This window comes from Physeter macrocephalus, chromosome 1 (genome assembly GCF_002837175.3).
Source record: "Physeter macrocephalus isolate SW-GA chromosome 1, ASM283717v5, whole genome shotgun sequence".
Lineage (NCBI taxonomy): Eukaryota > Metazoa > Chordata > Mammalia > Artiodactyla > Physeteridae > Physeter > Physeter macrocephalus.
The window spans coordinates 95,039,553-95,048,970 of NC_041214.2; the positions used below are offsets into that span (position 1 = coordinate 95,039,553).

Consider the following 9,418-nt stretch of genomic DNA (forward strand, 5'->3'; position numbering starts at 1 on the left):
GGATCCACGTGCCTGGCAGGCTACCTGCGTAGTCACTTCTGTCAGTAGTCCTATGCCAGATTTGATCAGATAAGCCAGTTTATGTTGTTCAAAGCTTTTTATTGAGGTAATTTTCGGACAGACCCAAAAGCAGAGGGAACAGTCTATTGAATTCGCATGTACACGTACCACATTCCCAGTTTCAACAGTTAACAACTCATGGCTTCTCTTCTTTCTCCCAATTTCTTCTCCTGCCCCACTGGATTCTTTAGAAGCAAATGAGATATCACAGCATTTCCTGTGTAAATATTTCAATAGTATCCTTAAAAGAAGTCTTAAAAAAAGGACTGCAGAGGTGCTGCGTGGAGATCCGCTGCCTGCGAGCACAACGCTGTGAGCGGCGCGGAGCGTGCGGGCCATCTCTGCACCCAGCGCGCCCTGCCCACCGCGGCCCTGGGGACTGTGGGCGGGTGCCGTCCGGGCGCTGTGCACCGGACCCGCTCTGCTGTCAGGTCGTAAATTCACAGACAAACGTGAATGGGTAACAACAGAAAATGGTGTTGGAACAGTGGAAGTCAGCAATTTTGCACAAGAAGCTTTGGGAGATGTTGTTTACTGTACTCTGCCTGAAGTTGGGACAAAATTGAACAAACAAGAGGATTTTGTTGCTTTGGAAAGTGGGAAAGCTGCTAGTGAACTCTATTCTCCTCTATCAGGAGAAGTAACTAAAACTACTGAAGCTCTAGCAGAAAATCCAGGACTTGTCAACAAATCTTGTTATGAAGATGGGTTGGCTGCTCAAGATGACACTCAGTAACCCTTCAGAACTAGATGAACTAATGAGTGAAGTAGCATATGAGAAATACATAAAATCTATTGAGGAGTGAAAATGGAACCCCTAAATAAACTAGTTTGAAACAACTTAATCTAACATAGTTGTCTTAAATTAGTGGTGGATAGATTTTTTAAAAGCAACTTTTAGCAAAAGAAACTACTTGCAACGATGTTGCCCGAAGAAAATATCCCTTAACTTCCTAATGACTTCAGATAAACACTATGCATCTTTTTCACAACACCCTATGATTTTTAGGCTAGTCTCCAGTTATAATATTCAGAATTCCTGAAATTATCTGTGGTAAAACTAGTTATGAAAATTATGTAATTCAAGGATAACATTGTTATCTTAACCTTATATAATATTGTAACTTGCTTACAGCCATCCCTGGATTTGGGTCAAAATACTCAATTAACTTCCCCCTGGAAATAAATGGCAGTGGAAAAAAGTTTGCTAGTTGTATAGTGTCCAATGACGAACATTACTCTCTTAATTTTGCAATATACTGTGTTTACCGGTGCTGTTTTTATACGGTGAAGCAACAGCCTTACAGGAAAATAAGAAACAGTTTACTAATAAAATATTCAACTTCCTAATTAAAAAAAAAGCTGCAATACTATTATCATACCTAAAATAAAATTATCAATACTTCCTTATTGTCATCAGATGTCCGGTGTTCAGATTTCCCCGATTATCTCATAAATGCTTTAATAAATTTTTTTAAACAGTTGGTTTATTCAGATCAGGATTGTAGACAAGGTCCACACATTACATTTGAATGATTTCCCTGAAATCACTTTTAATCTGTAGGTTCCCCCTTCCCTCCTTTTTTTTTTCCCTTGTAATTTATTTGTTGAACAAACCAGGTCATTTGTCTGATAGAATTTCCTACATTGTGGGTTTTGCCAGTCACATCCCTGTGCTATAACTTAATTTGTGCCTCTGCATTTCCTTATAAGCTAGGTCTTTGATCTGGAGGCTTAAACAGATTCCGGTACTATTTGGGGGCAAGAATGCTTCCTCTGTAGTGCCATGTATCTCCTTTTGTATCGCAACAAGTGGACATGATGTCTGGTCATGTTTTGGTGATGTCAGGATTGATCTGTGGGTTCACGTGTTGTCGGCCTCATTCAGTCACTGTGAGGGTCCCCATTAGTCTTCACCTAATTATTTTAGCAGCCATTGGTGATCATTGCCTAAATTTATTATTCAATTAAGGATTGCAAAATTATGATATTCTGTCAATCCTTCTGCATTTATTAGATAGATTTTTCTGCGAAGAATGATGTGCCTTCTTCAGCTGTCCGAGTACCCTGGGGTACGGTTCTTATAGAAAAGGCAGGATAAAGGGAAAGAATCAGCATAGATTTTTTATTTCAAAATGATGAGTTGATGCTTCCTACATCCTTCTGGATGTAGTTAATATTCTTTTCGATGCTCAGATTGTCTTTGGCAAATGTTATCTTTTTCCAGCCGGCTCCCGAATCCTTCAACATACCTGCAGTCGTTTTGCGAGGTTTTGCAAGCTTTTTTCCCTTTGTTCTGGTGTGATGAGCTGTTCTAGGCTCATCCTGTGCTCCTGCCCCAGGAATTAACCCTTTCACCAAGGAATCCTGGCAGATAAACCAATTCTTTTGGGGGCTATGTCTGAAAAATCTACATTTCTTTGTTCTGGTGTTTGTTTTTTTTTCCCTAATGTTTGAAACTGTATTAAAGGGCCTTTAGCCTTTTTGCCAGAGTCTACATTTTAAAACAATATTAAAAGACTTTTAGCCCTTTTGTTAGAACTTACCACTTTAACAAAACAGCTATTTCTATTTTCCATGTGTCTTTTGAGCCTTTGCCCATAGGTGTGCATTTTTCTCTCTAAATTAAAATAATAATAATTAATGAATAGATACAAAAGAATACTTATCAACTGTATGAAGAATCTGAAGATTCTTGATACCATGACTACTGGTCGTGTCCTCTAGCCAATTTAAGCCCTTTACCTTTGTGGCCCTTCCTTATCCCATATCTTCCCCCCACCCCAAGAGGAAATACTTTCCTGAATTTTGATGATAATTAAAATTATTTTTGCTGTTTCTTGGTTTTCTTATTTTCCCATGTGTTTGTATCCATATACAAAAGATTGTTTAGTTTTGCATGTTTTTCAGTTTTATATAAATGAAATCATGCTGTATTATTTTTCTCTGACTTTATTTAGCTCAACTTTATGCTTCTAGTCTCCATCCACGTTACTGTAACCGAAATGCATGCTTTTCACTGCTCAGCTCCTAGAGACCAATTCAGTTCAACACCACCCCTCTCCCTGCATCCTCGGGCTCCAGCCACACAATTACTTCCTCTTCTTCAAACACATCCTGTTCTTTGACATGTCTCTGTGTCTTGCACAGGGTGGAGGGTGCAAAAGAGGGTGGTCTCTTTTCCTGGGTGTCCTTTCCCTCATCTTCTCTGCTGTGAATTTCTTTTCTTTCAAACCTTGGTCAAATTTACCTTCTCTGTGACCCCTCACAGTCCCTCATGAAGTTAGGTGCCACTTCATTCAGCCTCCTCTGCATACAGTTTAACTTTGTTTGAGGTTCCTATGAGTCCCCGCCCTGCCTGCAGACACAGAGTTCTCCCAGCAACATTGGAGGATTCATAGATCCCCTGAAGCTTATCCAAGGACCTGTCAGCAGTGGATGAGATGTATCATTATACATCCTTCTGTCCTGTAGACTGGGGGCTCACTGCGTGAAGGACTCTTCTGATCATTGGTCCTCAGGGTCTTCCATAGGGTTTGCATGTGAACACACAGCTATCTTTAGTGTCTGTTACCTTAGATGGGGAAAATAAACTTCTTTTGCAGTAGGGAACCCAACAAGTGCGATAATTTACAAAGATGCGTTTGCCAAACTTTGTGACAAGGCAAAAAGCAGTGGAAATAGATGTTAAATTCTTATCTTTCACATTTGTTCTTTATCTTTAGGATGAAGCTCTTACATCAGGTGTCACGTGTCTGGAGAACAGATGGGTTGAGCAGTTGTGATTATAAATTACTCTCTGTGGATTACAATCCTTTATATGTCAACATCACAGTGGATTTCTGGTCTGGCCCATGACCCTGGCTCTTCTGGTGACATTTGGAGGAACTGAATATTTGATTGCAATAATTTTGGCCTAGAGACTTCCCCTAGTAGCACACATTAAGAACTTGTTGTAGCCAATTATTGAGCTGATTCTCCTTCTTTCGTAGTTTCTTAGCAGAACTCCTGGTGATATGGAATGTAAGACAACTGTTTTGATCATGAGGGTTAAATATTGTAATGTAGATACTTGAAGGACTAAGTATAAAAGGACCACTCAGAAGATACCATGAAGGCTATTTGAGAACGCTAATTGAAGGAGATTTATTTAAGTTTGAAGTGACACATATTTTCTGGGATAAAAAATGCCACAGGAGATAAGATTGCTGAATGTCCCAGAGAACCAGAATTGTTCTTGTCCAGGCAGGAAAGGGTTGAAGATATATTTCTGTTACTCATTTATCCTGCATGGTCATCTGGGAAGACGCGGGTCCCAGGTGAGAAGAAGGCCGAAGAAGAGGGGAGAAAGGTGAAGAATGAAGATGCCGCCAACTTGGGACCGAAGAGGTGGCAGAAGGACCGCATCAGGCGGAGAGCAGCTGCGGTGGTTGTACTGTTGCTATGGCTGCTGCCCTGCGGCAGGTGTCACCTGCCCAGATACGCCTTCCAGTAACATTTTATCTACTAGTTTTTAGAACATTTTTGTAAAATTATTTTTTATGTGTAGGATATGAAGTAGCAGTTTACAAATTACATATGAACTAATAATACATCAGAAGTACCTCTGTAGTAAAATATGAAAAAGCTTTGGGTGTTCAATCTTATTTTTTACTGTTGTTTTGTTACCAAACCAAACTTGGGTCCGCTTGCCCACATGCAGTGAAGCCAAACTACTGACACTGGGTTGTGGTGAAGGAAAGTGCAGCGTTTACTGCAGGCGCCAAGCAAGGAGTCCAGGCAGCTAGTGCTTAAAAGCCCAAACTCCCTGAAGGCTTTCAGGAAAAGGTTTTAAAAGACAGGGTGAAGCAGGGGTTGTGGGATGTGTGATCAGCTCATGGACAGTCTTCTGATTGGCTGGTGGTGATGTAATTGGGCGTCAACATCATCAACCTTCTGGTTCCAACTGGTCTGGGGTCTACTTGCTTGTGGGCAGCATACAGTTAACTTCTTCCACCTGATGGGGGTTTCAGTATCTGCCAAACAGCTCAAAGGATATGGCTCAGAATATTATCTATAGCCCTTGAGAAGGAACTAAAGGTCCTTGACTTTGTCTAATGGCTAAACTATTATTATTTTGTCTTGTTTGACTGTTTTCCTTTCTTTCTGCATTTTCTCACTTCTCTGATTAAATTTACTCTTTGGAACTCAGGGAAGGCCTAGGAGGCTAAAGTTTCTCTACAGACAAGACATGGGGGAGGACATGGGGGTGGGTCTTTTCCAGGAAGGCCCCGTAGGGTCCTGATCGGTTTTAGCTTCCAGATGTATTCATGTCAGTAATCCTACTGCTTAAAAACAAAACAGATGAGACTAGGCCTTCCCCCCATCTCCCGTCTTCATCCTTCTGTTGTTCCATCCTGTTCTTCCGTGCGCAGCCTCCTTGTGAGACAGCTCCACGCCTGTGGCAGGTGCCTGAGTCTCGGCTCCTGGGCTGCGTTGTGTTTTTGTTCTCTTCATCCTCCTGTGCTTGATTGTGATCAGTAATGGGCGCAGCAGGGCTGCCTCAGGGGCACACCTGGTTGGTGAGAGCTGATAGGAAGGGGTGGAGCCAGGGCTCCTGAGGCCTTTGATTTGGAAGGAAGGCTGGGCCATGGCACTGATTTGGTACTGCTGAGCTTCCTGGGAGAGGGGCAGGAAATGTGGGAGGATAATCTAAGGAAGGTAATCAGAGATGGATACTGTCTCAGAACAGAAATAAGAATATTTTGTTCGCCTAGGGGAATGGACACAAATAATGTAGATGTGGATGTTCTTGAGCATGTATTATGCAACTGTGCCCCAGGGTTTCTCAATCCATCATTATTACATGACACTTAATTTTTAAAATTCAACATGAGTGCATGCCAGCCAGTTAGTGTAAATAATATCCTTCCCAAACAGGGAGAGGGAGGGAATAGGAGGATTTGGGGCTTCCAAAAAGACAGCAGTCACCACCCAAGTGGGGAAGGAGAAGAAAAGAAAGTGCATTTTGTGGACGTGACAGGTTTACCTAGGGCTGGCCTGGTTTACCTTTAACCCAGTAGGGACAAGTAAATGCTGTGTTTTTTCTTTATTTAGAAAAGAAATAATAATGGTTTTCTTATTTTTCCCTCACCCTCTTGTTTCCTCTGCAGAATCTTCCTATAGCTTTCCATCCCGATTTTTTTTTTTTTTTTTTTTTTTTTTTTTTTTTTTGTGGTATGCGGGCCTCCCTCTGCCGTGGCCTCTCCCGTTGCGGAGCACAGGCTCCGGACGCGCAGGCTCAGCGGCCATGGCTCACGGGCCCAGCCGCTCTGCGGCATGTGGGATCCCCCCAGACCGGGGCGTGAACCCGGTTCTCCTGCATCGGCAGGCGGACGCGCAACCGCTGCGCCACCAGGGAAGCCCCCATCCCGATTTTTTAATTGAGGTATAGTTGATTTACAATATTGTGTTAATTTCAGGTGTACAGCACATGAGTCAGGGTTTTTTGCAGATTATGTTCATTATAGGTTATTACAAGATATTGGGTATAATTCCCTATGTTATACTGTAAATCTTTGTTGTTTATCTATTTTATGTATAGTAGTTTGTATCTGTTATCGATCCCAATTTTCTTAATTATAATCTAACGCAGACTGAACTATTTTAATGGCCAACAGCCTATGCCAGGGGCCTCCGATTTGGAGGCTGTGGGTCCCTGGTCATGGCTGGGGAGGGTAAAGGAAGAGAATAGTGTGTGCAAGGAATTTGAGGATCCATACTGAGAACAATTTCTCATTCAATGGAAACAAAATACAATTAGTACCATGTGGGAACTCCCTATGTATTTTCAGCTATTAACAAGGCATCTGCATTTTTTTAAATGTTCAAAACCACTGTCCTATGCCTATTGATATTCTTCAGGTAATTCTTTCAACCAAGAAAAAGTACAAGTCATTTAAATGACTCACTATGAAACTTCCTGAGGTGGAAGATAGTTTTTTAAGACCTTTATTTTCCCTCTCTGCCACTGTACCTGCAACGGGATTCGAAGCCCATGATTGGCAGGAGGCATATGGCTGCCTGCTTGCTCTGCTGGGCAGTTTGGCCTCAGAGGAACCGAGCTTTCCCAATATCCCGCCCTGTGTGTCTCTTGCTGTCATTTGCCAAAGAGGCCAAGCTTTCTGAGTTTTGTAGATAAGCCTACTATACTTGCTGAGGATTATATGGATGCAGGTCTGTTTGAACACCACAAATACTTAATATGAGGAGCGTCCTACTTTAAAAGTTTTTATTGCTTTTTCTCACTTATAGTACCACTCCTTTTTATAGTGCTTTATGGTTTATGACATTTTTATACACACTTTATTGATTAGAGTTAAGTAGAGTAGAAGAGGAAGTGGAGGTTCCATTACACCATATTGCCTCCATCTGGGCTTCTCTCATTCTTTTGTTTTTTTTTTGGCCGTACTGTGCGGCTTGTGGGATCTCAGTTCCCCAGCCAGGGATTGAACTCTGGCTCCAGCAGTGAAAGCGCCGAGGCCTAACCACTGGACCACCAGGGAATTCCCGGGGCTTCTCACATTCTTTAAGGAAGGTTTCCTGACTCTACATCCCTGTCCTAGCTCCTAGAGAAGTTTGGTATCTTCTGGACTTGAAAGTGCATTCCATTCTAGGGACTTCCCTGGTGGTGCAGTGGTTAAGAATCCGCTTGCCAATGTAGGGGACATGGGTTTGATCCCTGGTCCGGGAAGATCCCACATGCCGTGGAGCAACTAAGCCCGTGCACCACAACTACTGAGCCTGCAGTCTAGAGCCTGCATGCCACAACTACTGAAGCCTGCGCGCCTAGAGCCCGTGCTCTGCAACAAGAGAAGCCACCGCAGTGAGAAGCCTGCGGTGGCAGGCTTTTAATTAATTAATTAATTTTTAAAAAAGTGCATTCCATTCTCATCTAGTCTCTAAACTTTTTTCCAGACTCCCTGGTTTTTCTGCCCTTTGCCCCCTCACTTCCACTCAAGCCCCTGGGGGTTTCCTGGGACCCCAACTGCTCTGTGAATGGACTTTTGGGAGAGAGGAAGGACATTTTCTGCTGGACTAAAAACCTCCACTTTCCCCAAGTCCTATACATATATAGTCTCTCTCAAAAGCCATTAGTATGTCCCACAAAATGGAGCATATTCAGGAACATTTCATAAGTTCTTTTTGCCCATCATTTTCCAAAAAAATTTTTAAAGTCTATTCCTTAGTACTTTAAATCTTTAAGCTATTGCCACCTTCATTAGTTTTAAGTCCACTGAAGACCGTCTTATACCTGCTGAGAGGGCCAGACCAGTCAGATATTCACAGAGGAGGGTGTGCGACGTGTGTGTGTGTGTGTGTGTGTGTGTGTGTGTGTGTGAGAGAGAGATCTGGGGCCTTGGTGGAGAGGTTGGTGAAGGGTGGGGCACACTAATTGAATGCTTGCTCTGTATTTCAATTTTGCTTGCTTTTTAAATTTTAACTTTCCAATATTCCTATAGGTGTGTATGTAGTACTGCAAAGAAAAAACAGATTCAAGGTAAGTAACTTCCCAAAGTTGGTAAGAGGAAGAGATAAGATTTGAACCCAAGTCTCTTGACTCCAGTGTCTTGTTGTTTCCCCCCAGAATATCACATTGTCAGGAGATTATGAGATTTCTTTGTGAAGGTAGTAAGGGCAGAGATCTCATTTGTAGCTAGGATTCTGGAAATAATGTACAGAACTTGAGATATATCCATTAAAATGCCTTATCTTGATACCCTAGTACATTCTTCCACTGTTGAATAGGAGCTTTGCTATTACTCACAACTATTCTTTGAGGGCCAGTGAATTTGGACCAGTATATTTGGTCATTAAGCTTGTTGCAGTAAATTGAAGTAACATGAAATTAGTTGGCATGTTCCCAGGGAATGCAGGCCAAGCACAGATCTTCAGACAAGATTTATGGTATAACTTCCTGTTGGTATTTCTTACAGGCTGTTGGCTGTTCTAATGCACTCTTTACATATCTTACGGAATCCTCCCAGTGAGATCTGTCTTCCTGAAGCAGTTTCCAAGAGACTGACTTGCCAAAGTCATGCAGAGCTGGAATTTGGAGCCAGGTTTTTGACTCCAAAGCTCATGTTCTTAACAACTTCATGGTATTGAATAAAACAACAAATACACAAAGGCAATAAGGATGGGCAGAGTTGTTCGGATATTGTCTATCCCCTTCAACCAAAGATGCTCGGGGACACGCAGATACGTGAGTCAGATTCTGACTGATTGCAAAAGCTCTTGAGAACACACCATGGGGAAGCTTGAGGTGTCTCAGGAAAAGGAAGTCAGACAAAGTCTATGAGAGCGTTTGGGTTTGGGG

General features: G+C 42.2%; 1 protein-coding gene and 1 pseudogene across 1 annotated transcript in view; both read left to right on the forward strand.

Moving 5' to 3' along the window:
- B4GALT4 (beta-1,4-galactosyltransferase 4) overlaps window positions 1–4,688 on the forward strand; it is a 30,966-nt gene extending 26,278 nt beyond the window's left edge. The window contains exon 7 of the mRNA XM_024120302.2: window positions 3,786–4,688. Within this exon, the coding sequence (XP_023976070.1) occupies window positions 3,786–3,918 (133 nt within the window). The 3' untranslated portion in view covers window positions 3,919–4,688. The remainder of the gene's footprint in view (window positions 1–3,785) is intronic.
- Window positions 4–1,232, forward strand: LOC112063979 (glycine cleavage system H protein, mitochondrial-like; annotated as a pseudogene).
- Window positions 4,689–9,418: the final 4,730 nt, after the last annotated feature.